Here is a 24,844-nt window from a genome sequence, read left to right as displayed (position 1 = left end):
GGTTTTTAGATGTATAGATTGAAGTTCTCTGGTGACCTGTAATCGTTTTTCTTTGGCGCCAAAGACTATTACCTCAGTTTTGTTTTTGTTTAGCTGGAGAAAATTGTGGCACAACCAGTCATTGATTTCCTCAATGCATTTACCAAGAGCCTGTACAGGGCCTCGGTCTCCTGGTGACATTGTGATATATATTTGTGTGTCATCTGCATAGCTGTGATAGTTTATTTTGTTGTTGTTTATAATCTGTGCCAGTGGGAGCATGTAGATGTTAAACAGAAGGGGTCCCAAGATGGAACCTTGGGGAACTCCACATGTGATACTTGTCTGCTCAGATGTGAAGTTACCTATTGATACAAAGTATTTCCTGTTTTCTACGTATGTTTTGAACCAGTTTAGTACAGTTCCTGAAAGACCTGTCCAGTTCTCCAGTCGTTTGAGTAATATGTTGTGGTCAACTGTATCAAATGCTGCACTGAGATCCAGTAAAACTAGGACTGACATTTTTCCACTGTCTGTATTCAGACATATGTCATTAAACACTTTGGTCAGAGCGGTTTCAGTGCTGTGGTTCTGTCTAAAACCTGACTGGAAGGCATCGTAGCAATTATTCTGTTTTAAGAAGTAACTGAGCTGTTGAGAAACTGCTTTTTCAATGATCTTACTTAAAAACGGGAGATTTGAGATCGGCCTGTAGTTGTTCATTTGTGTCTTGTCAAGATTGTCCTTTTTCAGTATAGGTTTGATTACAGCAGTTTTTAGTGATTCTGGAAACACACCTGATAATAAAGAAAAGTTGACGATCTGTAACAGGTCTGACTCTAAAGTCTTTGAGACCTTTTTGAAAAAACTTGTTGGCAGGACATCTAAACAGCAGGAGGAGGAGTTCAGTTGACCTAAGATGTCCTCCAGGTCTTTGCTGTTAATAGGTTGAAACTGTTTCATGGTGTTTAAACAGTTTTTTGGTGGACACAGTACATATCCTGGATCTGCTGTTGATGTACCAATTGCTTGTCTAATTTTTTGGATTTTTTCAGTGAAGAATTTGGCAAAGTCATTGCAGGCCATGGTCGAATGAAGTTCAGCTTCATATTGAGAGCCAAGTCGCTTTACAGACGTAAGTACGACCTGGACGCCGGGATAGATTTTATTGTGAACCAACTGCAAGGGCCTGGGAAGGATCACGGTTATCAGTGGATGTTTACAAAGTGCAAACAACACGGCATTGCGATCAGGAAAAAAGACGTCAGGATCCTCATCTCTTTACTGGACCCAGTAGGTTCCCAGGTTCGCCAGACCAGACGTCTCAGAAGGAGGCAATATTTTGCTCAGGGACCTAACTTTGTAAGGCACATAGACTCTTATGACAAACTAAAGCCATATGGGATATGTATTAATGGATGCATCGACGGTTTCTCACGCAACATCATTTGGCTGCGGGCCGCACACACTAACAGTGACCCAAAGGTTATCGGAGTGTCACGATCTGAGGAGGCAGACCGTGCGGTGGTGTGTGTGGTGGACCCAGGTGCGAACACACGAGAGTAGACTGGAGTAACCTTAACTGAAAGCGAGCCTTTATTGTGGCTGGTGACAAGGAGTGCAGACAAAGCAGAAACGCAGTGACAAACTAAACTATGACTAAACTGGGAAAGTAAAACTAGGAAAAACTATGAAGACTCAGGAAACCATAACTATGAATACTAAGACTGGCTGTGACAACATGGAGGGTGGGAACACAGACGATGCGACACAGACTGTATGAAACACAGAGACTAAATACACGTGAGGGATGATCAGGGCAAGTGGCCACACATGGGAACACAGCTGACACACATGAACTTAACGACAGGACAGGAGGAGTGAAACTGAATACACTGACAGTAAATACAGGCTTTCAAAGTAAAACAGGAAACATGGAGATTAGACATGACACATGAACCGGGGAGACGTAGTACAGGGGAGATGATATAACTGACAGCATGAACTTGACAATACAAGACACACAGACATAAAGACACGAAGGGCAAGGGAGACTTAATACAAGGGTAATATATACAACTGGCTGGACTACCTAGTGAACCTAAACAAACAATAAACGATAATCATCAAAAATAGGTTAAACACAAAACACTGGGTCGCACGACCCAGGACCATGACATCGGAGGTTACTTTGTGGAAGCAGTGGAGAGTCGTGGGGGTTTCCCCAGGCTCGTACGAACTGACATGGGCACTGAGAACGTGTTGGTCAGAGACCTCCAGCGTTATTTATGGAGAAATGACGGGGATGGTAGAGCAGGAGACAGAAGCTACGTCACAGGAGCAAGTACCGCAAACCAGAGAATTGAGAGCTGGTGGGGAGTGATGAGAAAAGAAGGAGTCGAGTCATGGATCACGCTTCTAGGAGAACTGAAGGACGAAGGATTCTTCTTTGGGGATTTCATTGACAAAGCTCTGTCACAGTTCTGCTTCATGCCTATCATTCAGATAAATGGCCCATATTATGATAACCAGTGGTGGTAATTAATTACATTAAATTACGCTGTTTTAGCAGTAAGGGTAACAAAATAATCTTTTACATAGTTAAAACGACGTTACCTTTACCGAACGGTAAATGCAATGTATTCCTAACGTTGTTGAAGTAGGTCAACTGCGCTCTGCGACCCAGCCAAAGTTTTTAAATCAGGGAACATTTTGCCAATTGAACTGATCAGAAGTCAGCACGACTTAAATGTTGTTTTTTTCTGATCGGAGGACATTATCCTTGTCTGCGCTCATTCTGCATCAGCAGTTATGCTGCAGCTACCGATCTGTCACTGCCAGTCTGTCAAAAGCAGTCAGAGGCTTCATGCATCAGTAACTCTTCAGCGCTCTATCATTGGTACATTCAGGTCTGAGATGATATTGGATCCCCTCATGGGATTGAAAAATATTGATTTTGACACCTGTATTATGCGCATAAAGTTGAAAAGCTTTGCGCATCCGCACCAAGATTAGTATTAGTATTAGTATAAAGCCCAGATCCCACAACTCAGTGGTTTGCCTGGTGTGGTTCTTTCTTTTCTTTTTTTGCCATCACTCCCTCTTCCTTTGGTTTTCATTAAACTGCATCCAAACATTGCTGCTTTTCAATTCATTTAAGGATGCACCACACTTATTTTCGACCATTTTAAAAATGCCTTGTATTACAGCTCTGACCTAATTCTTGTTTCTTCATCAGGAGGTATTGAATGACATCCGGAGTGTTTGGAATGCTCACCGTATAAGGCCCTCAAAGAATAACAACGTGCCCTGTGGGTAGGGATGGGTATCGTTTAGGTTTTATCCGATACCGGTGCCAAATCGGTACTTTTGAAACGGTGCCGGTGCTCAAACGGTGCTCAAACCGGTGCTTAAAGAATGGAGAACACAAAATTGGTCCAAAAACCTCTCATGTTCAGCTGGTTTTTTGTAAAAAGATAACAATGTTAGCCTTTTCTGCAGCTATGGGGCATATATGGCATCACTCTTGGCTGGAAGCAGTGCTTAATCAATGGAAAAAACACAAACTTTATCCAAAACCTCTCATGTTTAACTGTTTTCCACTTTTTCTTTGTCATTTTAGCCTTTTTGGCCAGGGTGAAGGGAGTATCTGCCATCAAACAAGAAGACAGCCGCATGTAGCTATGATGATGTTTGCTAGTTCACCTTACATGCATGAATATAATAACGTGGTTAGCCTACTCAACGTAAATTACACACGAACATTAAGCTACTCACACAGAGAAGAACGGCTGCTGCTGCATCATCATCCTCATCATTTCTGCTACACTGGCAGGGCTAGGGGCCAGGACTCTCCTCTTCGGGTTTTTGGGGGATGTTGCTAACTCCGGGTCCGATAACAGGCAACCCACACACAGTAGATGCGCTCGGTGTGAGGTCTCGCAGCAAGCATACGGCGCATTTCTGGGCTTTTAAAAAAAAAACGCTATGCGTCGCCAGGTGTTTCATCAGATTTGAGGTGTTACCTCCTTTGACAGTATCACAGTATCAGCTTAAAGCACTTGTTGCAGGCTGCTGAGTTTGCATATTTTGCTGTGAAGTACAGCCAGACTTTTGACCGCTTCGCCTTGGACATTTTTAATCTGTAGCTCTGCTCTAAAAGAACATACGTACCTGGACCCGCCTACTGTCCTCGGAAACGTAAAATGATTGGCTAGAAGTGTATCACAGCTCAGGAAAAAAAGCACCGAAATAAAGCACCGAAATGTGCGCTGCTTTTCGGTCTGGTTACTACCGTTTATGTCAGAACCGGTGCCATCATGGCACCGGACACCGGTACCCATCCCTACCTGTGGGATACCTGATGTCATGTACATGGCCCCTCACCTTTGGGGTGCAGAAGACTGTCTTGTTCCACTAACAGAAGATTTGACCTTGTGTAAAAATAGCTGCACTTTTGTTAGTTCAGTCCCATGTGATGTGCAAGTGTTTGATTTGTGCACAATAATAATGGAGAAATCAAGCTTGGAATTCCCATCTACCATGTCCCAGGCCCTTGATTTATATTTTCATCTCACGGATACAGTTCGTTCACAGTTATTTGAGGCCACTTAAATGGACACAAACATACAAATGTAGTACATTTTGTACTTCAGTACATATTCCTAAAGCTTAATGTACTTATTATTAAGTAATTATTTTTCTCCAGTGTGTAGTTATCTTGTCTTTGTATCAAAATTATCAGAAAAGACTGTATAACATAATTTTCATTTTATCCATGTCAGTAAATTAACTCATCATGAAGTGTTGCTTGCTCTTGGTAGCTACAAAGCGTGGAGTATTAAACTAAAATATGATACAGGTTAGAAAAAAATTAATCCTTTTGGGATTGAGTTAAACTTACCACACTGTTAAAGCATCAAAAGTTGTTCATAATAGTTTTTGGTAGCAAAAATGTGTTCATTTCTAACAAAAACAAGAGCACCTTGGATAACAACCACATAGACTGGCAATATATCTAATGTTGTGATCAATTAGACAAGAAGACCAAGTAGGCTAAAGTGTAGAATCATAGTTGTGTCACCAATGCTCCAAATGTTTCTTGAGCCTATAATTTTGTTATAGTGGAATAGATTAAAGCAATCCCATGTTTGATAAAGAACGGCTTCTTTTCTTAAAAATCACAGCACGTGTATGACATTATAGAGTGAGTAGTTAAATAACTTTCAGCGGTGTCATTAGACATGTTCATGTTTAAAGATGTATAGAATGTAACAGAGAGGACAATGTTTTGTACAAATGAGAATGGTTTACTGGTGTCTTTCAAAGTACACCATACTCAAAAACAGGTTGTATTTTGCATATAATAACAGGATAAAATAACAGTTATTTCTAAAATGTTATACAAACCTCTTTACAATGTAACCAATCTCTGTAATTGACAACTTTTCTTCTAAACCCATTAGGAACATAAAGGTTCACATTCTTGTTTCTATTAAGATTTCTGCAAACATCTGAAATACTTTAATATAGAACATGCTTAATCAGTTGGAATATGGTATTTGTAATGGTGTTGTACTTATGTTTGTATATACAGTAGACAGCACTCAGCAATCTTCCAGTTTGTAGAACTGTTACTGTATGCTATATTGGAAATATTTGTTACTCTTCCTGTAGTAAAAAAGTATTAGGATGTTAAAATTAGTAATTTATTTTGGCACTAGCCAAAAACACAGCAACAATGTGTGCAGCAGGAACAGATGCTCTTCTATGTTTAGTGTACGGATTCCTACCAGGTGAAGCACTGAAAATGTTATTTAAATATGTATATGTATTTTCAACTGGTGTTGTTTTGTGGTCTCATTCCCCAAGCAATTTGTTGCCTTATTTTGTCCCCAACACTCACTGCTGCTTCTGCAAAGTCAGAGTGCTAAGTGCTGTCTACTACAGGTAACTCCACTTCAAAAAACCTGAACATTCCCTTTAGCTTACTATTTTAATTGGGGGGAGAAACTAAGAAAGCACTTACTGACCAGATGAAAAAAAAGGCTGCACATGAAAAAGTCACAATGGCCTACACTGTTAAGAGAACTTAACCACCCAGTCTATTGAACATTCACATTCATTCCTTCATGTTAGTGTTAACTACACCCATGTTTCTATGAACTGTTAGGGTGGAAAACCTAAAACGTGTAGGGCAGAGTGCCTTGAGGACCAAGGTTGGGTAACACTGACCTACACTACATCCATCACCCACATAGAGCTTGCGAGAATGCTGTTAAATTCACTGCGAAAGTCTGGATAGCTGTGATAACCAAGGGGCAGCTTTAGTACACATCCACATGTGTGGGATTGTGGTCTGCGGAGGAAATCTGTAGTTTCTATGAACTCAATTAGTATGGCTTTATCCAACAGATTGGATCCTGTACATAACTGCAGGAAAAGCTGAATATAATTGAAATCAATTTCTCCAATGTACCTTTTCAGGTAACGAGAAACTGTTGACTGGGCAGCTGTCATCTCCTCTGGAAAGATTAGAAGCTCCTTCACTGTTTTTACAGTTGTTGTTTTTTCTGCAATGAAATGATGCAGTCCTTCTGGTGGGAGTAAACCAGCTACAGAACCCACAACGGGACGACAGCACTTGATTACAAACATTGGGGCCTGAATAAGTACTTTGTGTCCTATCTGTGCCAAAACAGGGAGCAGTGTGTCCTTGGTAGGAACCTGCTTGCACTCATATGCATCAAGTACTTCCAGCAATTCATCTGTATCCACTGAATTGAAGTCATCCAAAGCCTTCAGGAGAACAGATCACTCTTCTTGTGAGACATACAAAAGAAAGGACTCTTTTAAACTACTGGTTGTCGAGCCATACAATATCTCCTCCAGAAAGGGTATTGCAAGCTTCACTGGGAAGTAACCAGCTTGTTTCCACCCTACAACAAACACTCTAGCTATAGCCTGCCATTCTTCACATTGAAAGTCATGCCGGATGAATGGGACTTTCACCTCAACTCCCAATGTGCAGCTGTCATAGAAATCCATCCAAAATTCTGTCAGGCAGTCCCGCAAAACACCACTTCCTTCCCCCTGTTCAAGCTCTCCATTTGGTAGCAACATTTTGATATTGAGATGAAATAATGTTTGAGTCCTTAAAGGCACTGATCAAATCAGTAAGACAATGACCTCTTCTAACAGTTAGCATTACGGGACAAGATCGTGATTCAGGGGGTGCTTGGTCAGGAATATTGGCTCTCCTGTCAGCCCCGGTGAGAGAGACAATGTGTGATGAGGTGGATCAGACTCTTTTTCTGTAAACAGTGTTTCAGGGTTTAGTTCAACCACACTAATATCCACCCTGTTATCCCCACTAATAATAACAACTGCATCAGAATCTTCACTTTCACCTACATTTGGCAGACCATCCCATGGTAATGTGTCATTCAGTTCCAAATATCCACTTATGGAAGCTCCATCATTAAGTGGTTTGATGGTTCTGAATTTATGTTTTCCACCAACAGATCATCAGCGGCCTGATTAGGGTCATTGTCAGTGAGATCTACCAGAGGGCTGGGTTATTGCATGATCGGCCTCTATGTCTTGAGGCTGCTGTTGTGTTTTCTTTCTGGTACACAGATAAAGTTGCAGAATTTTGACCTTACTTTGCTTATACAACTCATCAACTGTACTGGAAGCATCCACATGCATCTGTGAGCTCTCAATATGAGTTGAATAGTGTGAAAGACTTTAGTTTTTTTTTTGAGGTGCCATTGGGGAAAAACAGATTTTCAGCCATAAGTTTGATATTTGACACTGTTTCATTTTTATCTACAGATAAATGCCTTGTTCCACCACCACTTACAGACTTCACCTGTTTGAACCCACCCTTCTCCTCATCAAAATCCATCCAGCCAACCTCAATTCGTCGCACTGTTCGTTTTGCATTTGTATTTTCTGCCCACTGAGACAATTTCTTTTTAGGAGGCATTCCCTCAGCTCCTGTCAGTCTTTGTCGTAGCCTTGAGAGTATAGATTCTTTCCTGGATGGTGACGTCCGTGACAGTGTTGCTTGTCTGCAGAAGGCCACAGTGGAGACTCTATCATAAACTTTGGGGATGTACTTTGCCAGGTCACTGTCTGTCATTAAGGGAATGACAGTTTCATCAATCTGAAAAATATAAATAACAAATTAATAAAATTGTCAATATTAAAAAAAACAATGAATACATACAACTGCATATTTTAGAGTTGTTTTTTGCTATCTACTTTTGATAACAGATACTTTTGGTAATGTGGTACACATTTGTCCAACATAAGATGAACAAAAATTACTTTTTAAATTACTCTTTAAACATATCATGTCATTAATTAACCAACATATGAAATTCAATAATTTTTTTTAGAATGTGCATAGTTCAATTTTTTTTCAATTCAATTTTATTTATATAGCGCCAAATCACAACAAAAGTCGCCTCAAGGCACTTCATAGATACAGAGAAAAACACAACAATCATATGACCCCCTATGAGCAAGCACTTTGGCAACAGTAGGAAGGAAAAACTCCCTTTTAACAGGAAGAAACCTCCGGCAGAACCAGGCTCAGGGAGGGGCGGCCATCTGCTGCGACCGGTTGGGGTGAGAGAAGGAAGACAGGATAAAAGACATGCTGTGGAAGAGAGACAGAGGTTAATAACAGATATGATTCAATGCAGAGAGGTCTATTAATACACTGAACAAAAATATAAACGCAACACTTTTGGTTTTGCTCCCATTTTTCATGAGCTGAACTTAAAGATCTGAAACATTTTCTACAAACACAAAGGACCCATTACTATCAAATACTGTTCACAAATCTGTCTAAATCTGTGTTAGTGAGAACTTCAGGTTTGCCGAGATAATCTGTCCCACCTCACAGGTGTGGCATGTCGAGGTGCTGATTAGACAGCATAAACATTGCACAGGTGTGCCTTAGACTGCCCACAATAAAAGGCCACTCTGAAATATGCAGTTTGATCACACAGCACAATGCTACAGATGCCGCAGCTTTTGAGGGAGCATGCAATTGGCATGCTGACTGCAGGAATGTCTACCAGAACAGTTGTTGTGAAATGAATGTTCATTTCTCTGCCATAAGCCATCTTCAAAGGCGTTTAAGAGAATTTGGCTGTACATCCAACCAGCCTCACAATTGCAGACCACATGTAACCACACCAGCCCAGGACCTCCACATCCAGCATGTTCACCTCCAGGATGGTCGACCAGGTGGAGGCCAGCCACCCAGACAGCTGCAGCAACAATCGGTTTGCATAAAAGAATTTTTGCAAAAACTGTCAGAAACCGTGTCAGGGAAGCTCATCTGCATGCTCGTGGTCCTCATCGGGGTCTAGACCTGACTGCAGTTCATCATTTTAACCAACTTGAGGGGACAAATGCTCACATTCAATGGCATCTGGCACGTTGGAGAGGTGTTCTGTTGACAGATGTTTTTACTGTTCAGGGCAGATGGCAGACAGCTTGTGTTGCGTCATGTGGATGAGCAGTTTGCTGACGTCAATGTTGTGGACTGAGTGGCCCATGGTGGCAGTGGGGTTATGGACAATGAACACGAGTGCATTTTATTGTTGAGATCCTGAGGACCATGGTTGTGCCATTTATTCATGACCATAACCTCCTGTTACAGCATGATAATGCACGGCCTCATATTGCAAGGATCTGTACACAATTCCTTGGAAGCTGAAAACATCCCAGTTCTTGCATGGCCAGCATACTCACCAGACATGTCACCCATTGAGCATGTTTGGGACGCTCGGCTCGGCGTATATGACAGCGTGTTCCACTTCCTGCCAATATTCAGCAACTTTGCACAAGTATTGAAGAGGAGTGGACCAACATTCCACTGCCCACAATCAACAACCTGATAAACTCTATGTCCATTGCACACCATTTGCCTCAGAAGGTGAGGCAAATGGTGGCCACACCAGATACTGACTGGTTTTGCGGCATCTGTAGCATTGTGCTGTGTGATCAAACTGCATATTTCAGAGTGGCCTTTTATTGTGGGCAGTCTAAGGCACACCTGTGCAATGTTCATGCTTTAAATGTGGAGAACTCACTTGGCACAATTTTCTCGACGACGTGTAGCGCTTTTAATTCCCGACGTGCAGATCTGCTTAAAGAACAAAGATTATCAAACAAAACTTTCAGTGCACTGTGAAAGTATCAAAATAAAAAGGCCTTGTTAAGTCATGACACAAACTCCTCATCTCAGGAGGGTAAATCATACCATTAGCATGGTTCATCATACCATCATACTAATCGGCAGGCTCAACTTCACAACAAAAGAAAAATCATCAGCTAGATTCACTCCAAACCAACCATCAGCTGCACAAAACAACATAACCCTAATATCTTATTAGCTATGAGTTTAATCACCAGGTCTGTGCTCTTCACTCATTTAGGTCACAGATCTATTTAATTCAATTTTCCTTTTCCCTTCATCATAAAACATGTGACATGCTGTCATGCACTTCACAAAAGAAGTTTGTTCTGACGTATTCAGAGTTGTGTATCTAAATACAGGATTCACTCGCACATCAAAGCAGGAACTCAGTGTTTTAGAGTTTCCACTCAAACACATCTCATTCACTCGTGCTAGAATTCAGTCACCTTTCATTAATCTAAAACCGATCAACTAATTTGCATATCAGTTATTAACCCACTAAGTTGACAGGACGACAGGAAAGCATGTTCAAAATATTATCACAAAAGACAATTTCCCTCATACAGTAAATTACTTGCTGCATCAATCAAGCAGGAAGCTTCTCCCAATTTACCATTTTAACACTAAATTTATTGCCTGATCACTGATTTATCAAACCAGGATTTTTTTTTTCCCACAAAAGTTAAATTGTTGTCCTGCAACTTGGAGAGTCAATTTTTTTTTTTTTAGGATAAATTCAGTATTTAATAACAAGTGTCTGCTAAAGTGACACTATTGTAACACTGATGAAAGATAACAAGCTAATTTTCATTGCATGGGTGTTATTAGGCAGGTCTAATGCATGTCTGTGGATCTGCATATTCAGCAGAGCATGTTCTTAAAGCTGCCTTTCCTACACACTTCTCTGCTATTATTTGCTCATTTCTTAACTTCATGAGTCATTTTGTGTTTGGAATTGTTAGTAGAGTTAATTCTGCTTGTTTGTGTGATTTTGTATGTTTCTATTTGTTTCAGACTCCTTCACAATTTTCCAACTTAAGCAGTCAGTTTTCTTTTCCCAGGTTTGCTAACCCAAATTTTGATTTCCCACATTAAATAATTCCTATGTGTTCTCACCTAGTCTTCTCACTCTGTTGTCCTCTCCCACTTCAACAGTCCAACAGCCGGCAGTTCTCCTTCAGCTTTGTCCTGTGTCCCACTGTCTCTTCTTGCCATTTTACTCCACAGGTGGCAAATGTCAAACTCCAACTGTTCAGTTCTCCTCAAACGTTTTCTTCACATGCACAGTGAAGTCACAGCCACTCTCACTATTGTCCTCTGCCACTTCAATAGTCCAATAGCAGGCAGTTTCTCCTTCAGCTTTGTCCTGTCCCTCTAGTGTCTGAAGTGCTGCCGCTGCCTTCTTGGGCGACTTCTTAGCAGCTGCTGCCGGTTTCTTGGCTTTGGCCGCGGCGGGCTTCTTGGCTTTGGCCGCGGCGGGCTTCTTGGCTTTGGCCGCGGCGGGCTTCTTGGCTTTGCTCTCAGTAGCCTTGTTCATCTTGAAGGATCTGGAGGCCCCGGTGCCCTTGGTCTGCACCAGAGTGCCCTTCGCCACCAGGCTCTTGATGGCGGTCTTGACACGGGCCTTGTTCTTGTCCACATCGTAGCCTCCGGCAGCCAGAGCCTTCTTGAGAGCGGCCACAGACAGGCCGTTGCGCTCCTTGGAAGCGGCCACGGCTTTCACAATCAGCTCGCCCACGCTGAGGCCGACCTTCTTGGGCTTGGAAGTCATCGTCTTCTTCTTCTTGGCCTGAACCTCGGCGCAGGGCGCAGGGCGTGTTTATGATGGAGTCTTTCCCACCACAGCGCTGGCACGTTGAACGCATCATGAAGGGTCCATTTCTTTCATGTCGCTAGCCGCATGTGGCTTGCCCGAGTCACTCAGTCCTTTTTGAGCATTTCAACATGCTGCCGCCGCAGACCCTGGCCTCAGATCCAGCAAGTTTAGCGCGCTGATCTCCAAAAAAAGTCCCGAAGGCCAGAAAGACGTCAAATAAGTGTCTCGTGCTGAGAACTCAAACAAAAACTCCTCTTCACGCTGCCATCTTGCTCGCCCCTCCGTGAAATTCAACCAATCAGACAGGAAGATGGGTTTGCTTTCTTCTTCTGCTGCTGTTTATCCACATTGCTGCTGCTTGTTGGGACTTTTTTGCTCAGGACTTGATGCTGTCTCTTTATCATGTTATTGCTTTGGAGCTGCATTCCTTGTCTTCAGGGAGGGGTGAGAGCTTGCTTGCTTGTGAGGTTGAGAGACACATACACATTGCGCTTTAAATAAGTCAGCCAGAAACTTGGCCTGCATGTTTCCAATGATGTTAAACTATAACTTTCTTCCGACTGTTGCATGTGGAAAATTGATACAGGTCTGCTTTTCACCTGAAAGTGACAAACTAAAACATGTTCATTATTATCATCACTGCTTAATCAACACACATCTCTCTCTCTCTCTCTCTCTCTCTGTGTTTGTGTGAACAATCCTTTCTTAAAAGCAGAAAATGACATTGTAGTTGTTTTTCGGCTGATCAACACAAAACCTTTTTCCTATGATTATTTCTCTTCGTCTACAATGTAATTTGTCTCTTTTTCACTCTTTTTTTTTTTTCTTCACAATAGCTGGTGGTCTGCAAAATCACCGCTCTCACTCACAATCAGAGGCAATCACTTTTGCACAGTGCACAAAAACACTGTGATGTCAGACACATTCACACTCACTTTTTCATCTGCATAAATAAACCATATGGCTGGAGATATGTGCCATGGTGATCCATAAGCATGATCACCAGTTTATTTAATTATTTTTAATCCAACAAAACAAATAAACAAAAACATGATGCTGATGCTACACACACACACGAGTCAAGGTGCAGAAAAACTGCTCATGGAAACGCTGCACACTCTCTGTTTCCCTCTCTTTGAGTAGTTCTCAGACAGCTCTTGATCTGATAATGTGTAGCTTGCTCATCAGCTCAAAAAACAAAAACAAAACTGCAACGCGACATCACACAGTAGTTGCATGCTCTGCCCACAGTGGCAAAGTCTTACACTTACATATTCAACACAGCTTCTCCATCATGTATTTTTAGATGTTTCATACAGGGTTGAGCATATTAGTTGTTTTCACAGATGTGCTCTATATCTCAACAATGGCTCATAATAAGACGACCGTCTTCCACACAGGTCAAGTGCCTCTATGCACTTCATGAGTTTAAATATTTACCTATATCACTTCACCTCACATGTCATTGTACTGAATTTAAGCAACCACAAGTTTAATGTAGGTTACTTTTAACAACTATCCACCTCAATGGTTTGGCACACAGGCTGTTAACATTTTGTGTCAGGAAGGGGTGGGGGGAAAGCCACCCACCAGAGCACAGCTGCTGATGTGGGCTGGCCTTTTCCACACGCTCTTCAAGGCACACACCCACACAACAACAACAACAGCGACGACGACAACAACGAAAACAACACAAAATAGGCCTAATCCGAACTCACACCGGACCGCTCGGGACCCTGACCCAGTCGTGGGACGCTCACCCACTCGCGCGACAAAACCCAATGAAGGGACGCTCGGGACACACACCCAGGGCGATTTCAAAACCGGACACACACCGGACGCTTGGGACCCTTGGGCGATTTAACCAAAACTTCTTTTTCGGGACACAAACCCAGTTATCGCTCCACAAAACAGCGAACTTCTCAACGCCTCACACAGTGGCGGAGACTGCACAACGACACGGTTATAGAGTCGGCCTCTTTAAACTTACTTGGCATTGCTTAAGAGTGTAATATCAGCCCGAATCCCGCCGACCGTCATTCATCGAGGAGAAAAGACAGACCGCAAATCCACAGGAACTTCCTGGCTGACGTCAGTCTTTCAGCGTGCCTCTCCTCCCCTCGGTGAATGCGATTCCAGGGCTCCGGCATCGAAGGACCAATTAATGATAGGTTTGTAGCATAAACCTATTCGCTGGAACGTTAAGACAATATAATTACACTGCAAGCAAGACGCAAGTAGGCAAACTTATTCATGGTACTCGTGCACGGGAGAGAACCAGACAAACGCCGTTCCTTCGCTTGACCCCAGTAGCTCTCGTCCGTCCTCCCGTAACACTGTCCTTTTATTGAGGTTACATGAATATGCATAGGTTCATTAACATACGACGTCCACATACAAACAAAGAGTACCTTGCCTGTGTGTGTGTGTGTGTGTGTGTGTTGCTGATCAAAGGGTCAAACATCCTTGGTCAGGAAGAGGGTAGACTAGACCCCCCCCCCGGTGAGGAAGTCCAGCAGTTCATCTAAACAGAAAAGCACTTAGACTAGAACAGACGTAGCTACGTTAATCCTACCATAAAACAATTAAAACAAGATGCGACCTCTTCCCGTGCTCCCAGGATGTAGGTGTGCATTCTAGTGTGGAATACACACCAAGCCTCTGTAGCCTGTTAAAGATCACACAACTTATCACTACACAATTGATTATACACCTCTAAGCATATATGGTTAAATATTTCTAAGCATAAATGACAATCAACAATACAAACTCTAACAAGAATCACTCGGGGGTGTTGATTCATTTAAACTAACATAATCATCCTGCTGCAACCAGGTTTCTGTAAGGCAGAGTAAATCGATTTGTTGATCAATTATTAAGTCATGTACTAACAGAGACTTGGAGGAGAGACACCTAATATTTAATAATCCACATTTCACTGTTTTACTCTTTGGTTCAGATGTGGATACTGTATTGTTCTTTCTTTGTAATTGTTTATGTTTAAGTTGTTTGTTGCTGGTTTTTAGTTTGTTTTTTGTCTTTTTGGAAGCTGACACAGTCTCTATGGAGATGGGTTTTTGGGGGGGTAGCAGGAGGAGAGAAGCTGCAGAGAGGCGTGTAAGACTGCAACTCTGCTTCCTGGTCCTAACTCTGGATAGTCATATTTTGGGGGGTTTAATAAATTTGTCCATATTTCTAGAAATGAGAGCTGCTCCATCCAAAGTGGGATGGATGCCCTCTCTCCTAACAAGACCAGGTTTCCTCCAGAAGGTTTGCCAATTATCTATGAAGCCCACATCGTTTCTGGGACACCACTCAGACAGCCAGCAATTTAAGGAGAACATGTGGCTAAACATGTCACTCCTGGTCTGATTGGGGAGGGGACCAGAGAAAACTACAGAGTCCGACATTGTTTTGGCAAAGTTGCACACCGATTCAATATTGATTTTAGTGACCTCCGATTGGCGTAACCGGGTGTCATTACTGCCGACGTGAATTATGATTTTACTGAATTTACGTTTACCCTTAGCCAGCAGTTTTAAATTTCCTTCATTGTCGCCTGCTCTGGCTCCTGGAAGACAATTGACTATGGTTGCCGGTGTCTCTGGCTTCACATGTCTGAGAACAGAATCACCAATTAACAGAGTTTGACCCCCGGCGGGTGTGTCGCCGAGTGGGGAAAAACGGTTAGACACATGAACGGGTTGGTGGTGTACCTGGGGCTTCTGTTTAGGACTATGCTTCCTCCTCACCGTCACCCAGCCGCCCTCTTTCCCCAGCTGCTTGGGATCTGCCGGGGAACAGCTAGCGGGGCCTACGCTGTCTTCGGCTGCACCAGCTACAGGGGCCTGGCTAGCTATGGGTGAATGAAGGGTGCGAAGCCGAGTCTCCAATTCAGTAATCCTGGCCTCCAGAGCTGCAAATATGCTACATTTGTTACAGATATCATTATTGCTAAAGGAGGCCGAGGAGTAACTAAACATCTGACACAATGAGCAAGAAAGTGCAGGAGGGACAGGTGAAGTAGCCATGGTGCTAATGAGTCGGCTACGAGCTAGGCTAAGCTAGCGAAACAGTACAGAGACAGTGAGTGAATACTTTGGCTATAAATTAGGTAGTGAGTACAGAGAACGTGTGCTTCGGATGAAGCACGTGAAGATTATACTATGAAAGAAGAATGTATTTAAAAGTTGTTAATTAAATTGCTAAGCAAATAAGCTACTCAGAAACACCACTGTGTTTGAGCAGGAACAGGAAGTGATACTCTACCGCTGAGCGAGCGAACAACAAGTGACAGCGCCACCAAGAGTCAGTTGTTAGCCAGATAGTAAATTGTGGATTGCGGCTCTCCGTTCAAAAACAAACACGCAGACACACGCACGCACACACCAACAGCTTCAGTGGCTTACATTCTCATCTTCAAGTTTCTTGATCACATCTTCTTCAACTTTACGCTCTGTTAAAAATTCTCGCAGCCGAGTATCCATAGCTGACCTCTAAACCACATGAAAATGAAATTAGTATTTTTACACTCAGTTATAAATTTTATGTAGCAGATTTTTACATGATAGCCTACCTATAAAATCACTTTATATATGGCAAATCAGAATTTGATAATGATTGTTTTATTACTTAGATATTATCTATGGTAATGAGGAATGGAGCGATTGTCTACTTGGAGTTTAAGTAGTTCAGTATGAGCAATGACAACCTGCATCAATACAAAATCATTCCGATCACTGTATGCTTTATTAGTTCCCTTGGCAATGTGATACCCGCAGTGAGCTACTGTAACGGCAAGACTTCATCCAGTGATGCGTTGAAAGCTACGGCTCATTTAGCATGCATTACCTTAACAAGTGTGACTCACATGATGCTACTTTCAAAGGAGATGTTCAGCGAAAAAAAGAGGCAATTTTAAGATGCTTTCTATCTAAAACTGTTATTATTGTCCAGACCAGATTAGTTGCACCAGCTAGTATGGTGATGTGGCCAGGGTAAAAGAGAGACACAGAGAACTAAGGTTTTATGTTGAACATACCTCGTTTATTAGTAGCCTTCAGCCTTGCTCTACTTTGAAAGTGTGCTGCGGGGCCGCCGCACGTCCTACAGTTAAAAATGAGTTTACGGCTACATATTAGCACAACAAAACAACGTGTAGTAACAACATGAGGATACAACATTTGAAACGTCAGCAGATACCATTTAGAACATAGTAACAAAGATAGGTCTCAATAAATAACTGCCGAATTGCGGGATAACAATATGAAATAAATATAAAATACACTCACCTTAAGGACATCACCAACAGCAAGGACTCCGTACTATGGCTGACGCAGGTTCTAGTGAATGTGCCCTGGGATGATATATATATATATCATCAAGTGTTTCGTGGCCACAAATAAGTATTTTGTGGGCACATTATACCTATTTCGTGGCCACAAATGAGTATTTCGTGGGCACGTTATACCTATTTCACTGGTTGGCAGAGAGTTGGTGTCGTAAACCACCGCCTCTGTTCAAAGATGGTCGCTCACAGTGGACATAGATGGCTTCTTTCACTCCTCTTTCAAACCATCTGTCCTCTCTGTCCAAAATGTGAACATTGGCATCCTCGAAAGAGTGTCCTTTATCATTAAGATGCAGATGGACAGCTGAGTCTTGTCCTGTGGAGGTGGCTCTTCTATGTTGTGCCATGCGCTTGTGAAGTGTCTGTTTGGTCTCTCCAATGTAGAGGTCTGGGCATTCCTCGCTGCACTGTACTGGCTGCACTGGCTTCTTTAAGAGGAGTGAAAGGAGCCATCTATGTCCACTGTGAGCGACCATCTTTGAACAGAGGCGGTGGTTTACGACACCAACTCTCTGCCATCTATAATCCAGTTTTGAGATCCCTTCCCAGACGCCTTAACGCCCACTCACATCCTGGGCCATCTGATCTCAGGAATTCGCATGATAAGGTGGGGCCAGGTTTCATAATGAACTCACCCGAAACTCTGGCTGATTGGGACCCACACCCAGTTTCACACCTTGGCTCAGGCGATTAGAGGATCATCAGGGGGTCCTTTTGTCCATCTGTGGGGGGATACTCCCACTAGGTTTATATCTGGGACTCTCCACCATTTGATCTTAGAACTGAAGAAGCTTCTCGGATGAGAGGTGAAACGTCTTCAAGTAACTTAAAGAAGTCCAGACGCTTTTCTTTCCAATCTCCTTTGACTACGATGACCTGGATGACTGAGAACCTTCACAGACAACCAGCCTATTGCATTTTTTTCAGTGTAGAACCACCGACCTTCTGGTTAGTGGCTGACCTGCTCTGCCACCTGAGCTACAGCCACCCCATTCACGCCAATGGACATTTCTTTTTCTTTCTTTTTTTTTTTTATAGAGATGGGGGATGACATAGCCTGGCAATACTTCCAGGAAGTTAGCAGCAGACTCTAGCCATGAAGGTATAGCAGCACAAAAGTATGAGATGCACTTTTAAATGGAAAGTTTTTAAAGAACTATATGTTATCAACACAGAGAAATCAGAATGAGATTCTGATTCTCTAAATAGATTATAGAGTTATTCACCCATCAGTAGAATTTTGACATGCTAAAAGAAAACATAATCTTAACCAGGAACAACAATATAAATTACTTTATATTTCTTATTTCATGTGACATTATGAAATCAGAAGAAAATATATGTTTTACTGGACTGAGTGAAATATTATGAACATTATGAAGTTGTCTGCTCTGCGTAAACGTATTTATCCAGTGATATATATGACCTGCTGTGTTATAGGATGTAGGATTATAACGGCACAAAAATTAAAGATAAAGCTTCTACTTATGTAAAACATGGCTATAAATAAATATTCAAGCATAGCTGATAAGTTTCATTAACAGTTTTGAGTCTTTGTGCCATGCTGACAGTTAACATCTGTGTTACATCACAGCTCAGCTGATGGCAGAGGACTCAAAGTGAGACTAAAAACATAGGGTCAATTTAAAATTAGACACCATCTTTGAATATATAATCACCCAAGATTAAATGGGGAACTATACTAAATACTTTTTATGCTTTATTTAGCTGTGTTAACAAAACTAATCCTGTTTCTTTATTACACACACTGATAGGAACCAATGACAGACTTTATATAACATCAATTAATTGATTTAAGAAGGCTAATAAAAACATAAAAATCAGTTTAATGTCTCGATACATTTACCTGTCTAGTTTAAGATGACTTTTGGTCTGAATTATTGTCATATTATTGTTTGACAACTTAAGGAAGAAGAATTGACAACACTGTTCCTTGAATATTTTACTTATATTTACACAAAAGATTATGCTACATGCACTGAGGTAAAAACTATTGCAGATCAATACATTTATTAACTAGTAATGACTAAAAAACACAGCTCTGTCTCCCTATGCTCACATATTCCAGATGTCCTTGATGTCTACATAAACCACATGACTATCCCGCTTTCTGGTGTTTACTACTCTAAACACAGCGTTTTAATCTGCCATTGAATTCATGTTTGAATTTAATTATAACCCCACTGTACTGCTGAGTTCAGCCACTTTCAGTAATCTGAAAGACAGAGTGTTTTCCTTCGTAAGGACCACATTATATTATTATTGTATTACTCTCTTTTAGTTTTAACATAATTTTATCTGTAATTTTTTTTAAAAAATGTGGACCATTTAGTTATTTGCAGATGGTGGCCTGTGTATTTCTTTCATAGCAGAGGATTTGTGGGCTGAGAGTGTTAATCTGAGGCCTGTGCATCCTATTAATAAACAACCACCGGATTTGTTTCCAGCTCAGACTGTTTCTGGCATAGAGACAGTCTGAGCCTGCACAAACCACCTGTTCAGACTCATCTGAACATTTTATAGCAGCTGGAGAGTTTTCATAGAGGGATAAGTCTAATTGTCCTATAAAGTTCAATTGTTTAAAGGATTTTGGAGACGTTCAACTTATAGATGCGTGCTTGTTTAAATGTCCACCAAATAACCTGCCGGATTCAGCTCGAGGAGCCCACAAACAATGGAACTGGTTCACTATTACTCAAACTTTTAATTGTTGTTGTTTCAACACTATAAGGTTAATCTTGTGGTTTTACTTGGAGCATGATTATGGACACACTGTGACCAAGTTGGAGTCCACTTCCATGGCAAAATGGATCCAAAACAGATAAGGATCACAGAAAACAAATTTTTAAAAAACCCCAAAACTGACATCCTGTAGTTCATCTTCTCACCAGCAGAGGGTGATAAAACATCTGAAGACTTGGTGATATCAGAACTGTACATATTGATCTGATCAGTATGGAAGTTAATGCTTCTTTGACTGGATCAGTTTTTAAAGGAGCTATTTTTATAGTACAACAGAAACATGAGAGATGCTGAATGTCTTTAATGATTTATACACTGAGTAATGGTGGATGTCCACTTATTCAGTCATGGAGCATCCAAACAGCCTGTCTGTTCTCAGGCTTTGACAACAAATTAAAGCAAAAAACATTAAAATGTGCTCTTAATATGAAAATCTGCTTCTGTTGAGAGCTTCCTTCCTGTCCTGCTTCCATCACAGTTTCCAAAAATGAGTGGAACAGTAAAAGCAGTAAAAGGTTGGAAAAATCACATTAAGAGAAATCAAACATTTGGATTCATTTTAAAAAGCTCAGACTTGTTGAAAATACAGAGGAGCTGGTTGTGAACTGAGCTTCAAAGAAACACAACATACTGGTTGTGGTGGAGGTGTGGTTCCTGGCTCAGCTGCAGGGGAGGAGTGGTGCAGTGAGCTGAACAGGGCGGTGCCGCGGAGGCAGGTGAGAACACAGCGTGTGGCATTTGGACTGATGACGGTCTTTTCCCTTCTTAGTGAGGCAGGAGACGAGAGAAGAGAGATAAAAAAAAAAGCTGGCCAGAGTGTGTGGTAAATAAACTTGATATGTGTGAGCACAACCATTGTGTGTGGGGAGTCCATTCAACACTGTGATACTCACTGTGAAGTTTTAAGGGGAAAAAATACAGGGAAAAAAACACGTGGATCCTGGAATAATCGTAGCTTCCATCGTTAAAAGACTGAAGAAGAAGTTTGCAAGGAATCATTTAGAACAGTTTAAAACATCAACTGATTGAACCCATGAATCTGAAAATGTGTTCCTGAGTGAGAGAGACAGACATGTACAGACTGAACTATCTGTTCAACAGTCAGAGTGTTTCTCTAACAGGAGGACACTCTTTACATTCAACTCAGCACAAAGACACTGAGGAACCACGGTAGTAGGAAAATCCCAACAAATCATCCATGAGCCCTGCGCCAAACCCAGGATAAAGAGTTTCAGTGAAGGTGGTGTTGAAGGTGTGGAGGTGGATCAGAGTGTCAGAGGAGACTCTGTAAAAGGACAGAGTGCCAGCAGGACAGTCCACATACACTGCTACTCTGTTAGAGGGGGAGGAAGAGGAGGAGGAGGAAGAGGAGGAGATGGCTGGTATTTGGCTTTTATTGTGCCAGAAAGAAAGAGGACCATCATCTGTGCACTTCAGACTCCAGGACTGATTCAAACCATCTGTCCATCCAAACACACAATCATTAACCTTTCCTTTCTTTCTGATTCCTCTGTAACTCACTGATATCCAAACCTTTCCACTCCACTCAACCTCCCAGTAACAGCGACCAGTCAGACCATCTCTACAAAGCAGCTGAGGACACCGGTCAATAAATCTGTCCATATGATTAGGATATGATTGAACCTTTTCCAACACATATGTCACCTTCCTGTTGTCGTCAGACAGTCTGAGGTTTTTATTTACTGTGTTTGTGTCAACTGTGAGTTGACAGGAATCTGATGGAGAGAACAAACACAATCCAGCTGCAGTTATTGATCCATCATCTGTTTATTGATTGACACTTTGATGATGACTCCTGACATCAGAGATGTGAATCAGTGATGTGACAGTTTGAAGATGGTTGAATGTGTGCTGCTTTGTTTTCATGAATGACATTAAAAGCACACTTACACTTCCTCAGACCTGGTGTCAACCATCGGACTCCAGCAGGCTCCACCCTGAAAGAAGGAGGGGAGTCAGACCAGCACAGTCTCTTTCAGCATGCACACATGGAGATTACATGTTATCATGTTATCGCTATGGCTGAAACTGCTGATCATTTGGACTGATCCTGGCTCTGTCAGTTTTTTGAATCAGTTGTTGGATTGGTTGTCACAGCAATACATTTATATACAGTGGGGCAAAAAAGTATTTAGTCAGCCACCGATTGTGCAAGTTCCTCCACCTAAAATGATGACAGAGGTCAGTAATTTGCACCAGAGGTACACTTCAACTGTGAGAGACAGAATGTGAAAAAAAATCCATGAATTCACATGGTAGGATTTGTAAAGAATTTATTCCTAAATCAGGGTGGAAAATAAGTATTTGGTCAATAACAAAAATACAACTCAATACTTTGTAACATAACCTTTGTTGGCAATAACAGAGGTCAAACGTTTACTATAGGTCTTTACCAGGTTTGCACACACAGTAGCTGGTATTTTGGCCCATTCCTCCATGCAGATCTTCTCGAGAGCAGTGATGTTTTGGGGCTGTCGCCGAGCAACACGGACTTTCAACTCCCGCCACAGATTTTCTATGGGGTTGAGGTCTGGAGACTGGCTAGGCCACTCCAGGACTTTCAAATGCTTCTTACGGAGCCACTCCTTTGTTGCCCGGGCGGTGTGTTTTGGATCATTGTCATGTTGGAAGACCCAGCCTCGTTTCATCTTCAAAGTTCTCACTGATGGAAGGAGGTTTTGGCTCAAAATCTCACGATACATGGCCCCATTCATTCTGTCCTTAACACGGATCAGTCGTCCTGTCCCCTTGGCAGAAAAACAGCCCCATAGCATGATGTTTCCACCCCCATGCTTCACAGTAGGTATGGTGTTCTTGGGATGCAACTCAGTATTCTTCGTCTTCCAAACACGACGAGTTGAGTTTATACCAAAAAGTTCTACTTTGGTTTCATCTGACCACATGACATTCTCCCAATCCTCTGCTGTATCATCCATGTGCTCTCTGGCAAACTTCAGACGGGCCTGGACATGCACTGGCTTCAGCAGCGGAACACGTCTGGCACTGCGGGATTTGATTCCCTGCCGTTGTAGTGTGTTACTGATGGTGACCTTTGTTACTTTGGTCCCCGCTCTCTGCAGGTCATTCACCAGGTCCCCCCGTGTGGTTCTGGGATCTTTGCTCACTGTTCTCATGATCATTTTGACCCCACGGGATGAGATCTTGCGTGGAGCCCCAGATCGTGGGAGATTATCAGTGGTCTTGTATGTCTTCCATTTTCTGATGATTGCTCCCACAGTTGATTTTTTCACACCAAGCTCCTTGCCTATTGTAGATTCACTCTTCCCAGTCTGGTGCAGGTCTACAATACTTTTCCTGGTGTCCTTCAAAAGCTCTTTGGTCTTGGCCATGGCGGAGTTTGGAGTCTGACTGTTTGAGGCTGTGGACAGGTGTCTTTTATACAGATGATGAGTTCAAACAGGTGCCATTCATACAGGTAACGAGTGGGGGACAGAAAAGCGTCTTACAGAAGACGTTACAGGTCTGTGAGAGCCAGAGATTTTCCATGTTTGAGGTGACCAAATACTTATTTTCCACCCTAATTTACGAATAAATTCTTTACAAATCCTACCATGTGAATTCATGGATATTTTTTTTTCACATTCTGTCTCTCACAGTTGAAGTGTACCTCTGGTGCAAATTACTGAACTCTGTCATCATTTTAAGTGGGGGAACTTGCACAATCGGTGGCTGACTAAATACTTTTTTGCCCCACTGTAGTGAAATCATGGCTCCACCATTTTACTAATTGGTGTATTGATAATAAGAAGAGTGCTTCAAGTGAAGAGAATATCAATGATTCTCTTCATGAGCCCTTGTTTTATATTAGGAGGTTTTCTTTGGGAGAGAGAGTGGTTTCTTTCTGATATATATTCTATGAAATTATTGTAAAACAGCTGTCTGACATCATTTTAAAAAACTTCTAAATTCTACCGTAAACCCATCAATTTCTGCTGTTTTCACTTTAGACACAGAGAGCTGTGTCATTGTTCATCTCAGAGTCACACAAACAGTCAAGAAACAAAGTGTTTTCAGCTCTTCCTCCTCTATCAGGCATTCTTTACATACCTGAGAGTGCCCAGTCTCCATTGTGGATGCTTCAGTCCAGCTGAAAGCATCTTCATTCCTGAGTCTCCTGGATGATTGTAGCTCAGATCCAACTCCTTCAAATGAGAGGGGTTAGAGCTCAGAGCTGAAGCCAGAGAAGTACAGCCTTCCTCTGTGATCAAACAGCCTGACAGCCTGTGAACACACAAAACAGCAATCAATCTATGAACTGCTCCCTGAATGTTTTATTTTTAAATATTGAGATACAATGTCATCCATAAGCCACAAACCACAAGAGATGAAAACAGCAGCCTAAAATTGATTTATAAAGCAAAATCCTACAATATTAACCCTCCTGCCATCCTTTAAAAAACTCACACCCATCACCCTAGGGACCATTCTCAGCCACGCCATAAAAAGACCATATATCCATATTTTATTCCACTTTAAATTAGCCAACCTTGTAAAACTACTTCTCCCTGAAATATTCATGTAAAGTTTTAATTATATTTTCGTTGTTTTAACCCTTCAAATCCCAGTGTTATTACATGAGCGCCCTGTGTTATAAGCCCCAAAAACCAAAAAACGAAACTAAATATTTCCACAAAAAACCAGTTGAAGTAATATGTGATTGTCATTATAAGTA

General features: G+C 41.8%; 2 protein-coding genes across 2 annotated transcripts in view; both read right to left on the bottom strand.

Moving 5' to 3' along the window:
- Window positions 1–11,453: 11,453 nt before the first annotated feature.
- LOC309700167 (histone H1-like) lies at window positions 11,454–12,020 on the bottom strand (the record flags this gene model as incomplete). Its single annotated transcript, XM_082523613.1, has 1 exon — window positions 11,454–12,020. A coding segment is annotated over one exon (567 nt), but the record flags the coding sequence as incomplete, so codon positions are not given.
- An 8,396-nt stretch (window positions 12,021–20,416) lies between these two features.
- Window positions 20,417–24,844, bottom strand: part of LOC309700667 (protein NLRC3-like) — an 88,505-nt gene continuing 84,077 nt past the window's right edge. The window contains exons 11-12 of the mRNA XM_082524382.1: window positions 22,042–22,088; window positions 20,417–21,866 (exon numbers count right to left, since the gene is read on the bottom strand). Coding sequence (XP_082380508.1) covers window positions 21,274–21,866; window positions 22,042–22,088 — 640 coding nt within the window. The 3' untranslated portion in view covers window positions 20,417–21,273. The remainder of the gene's footprint in view (window positions 21,867–22,041; window positions 22,089–24,844) is intronic.

This window comes from Aulonocara stuartgranti, assembly GCF_965226115.1.
Source record: "Aulonocara stuartgranti genome assembly, chromosome: 23".
NCBI lineage: Eukaryota > Metazoa > Chordata > Actinopteri > Cichliformes > Cichlidae > Aulonocara > Aulonocara stuartgranti.
The sequence above is the reverse complement of the archived record's forward strand: the minus strand, read 5'-3'. Positions and strand labels throughout refer to the sequence as shown.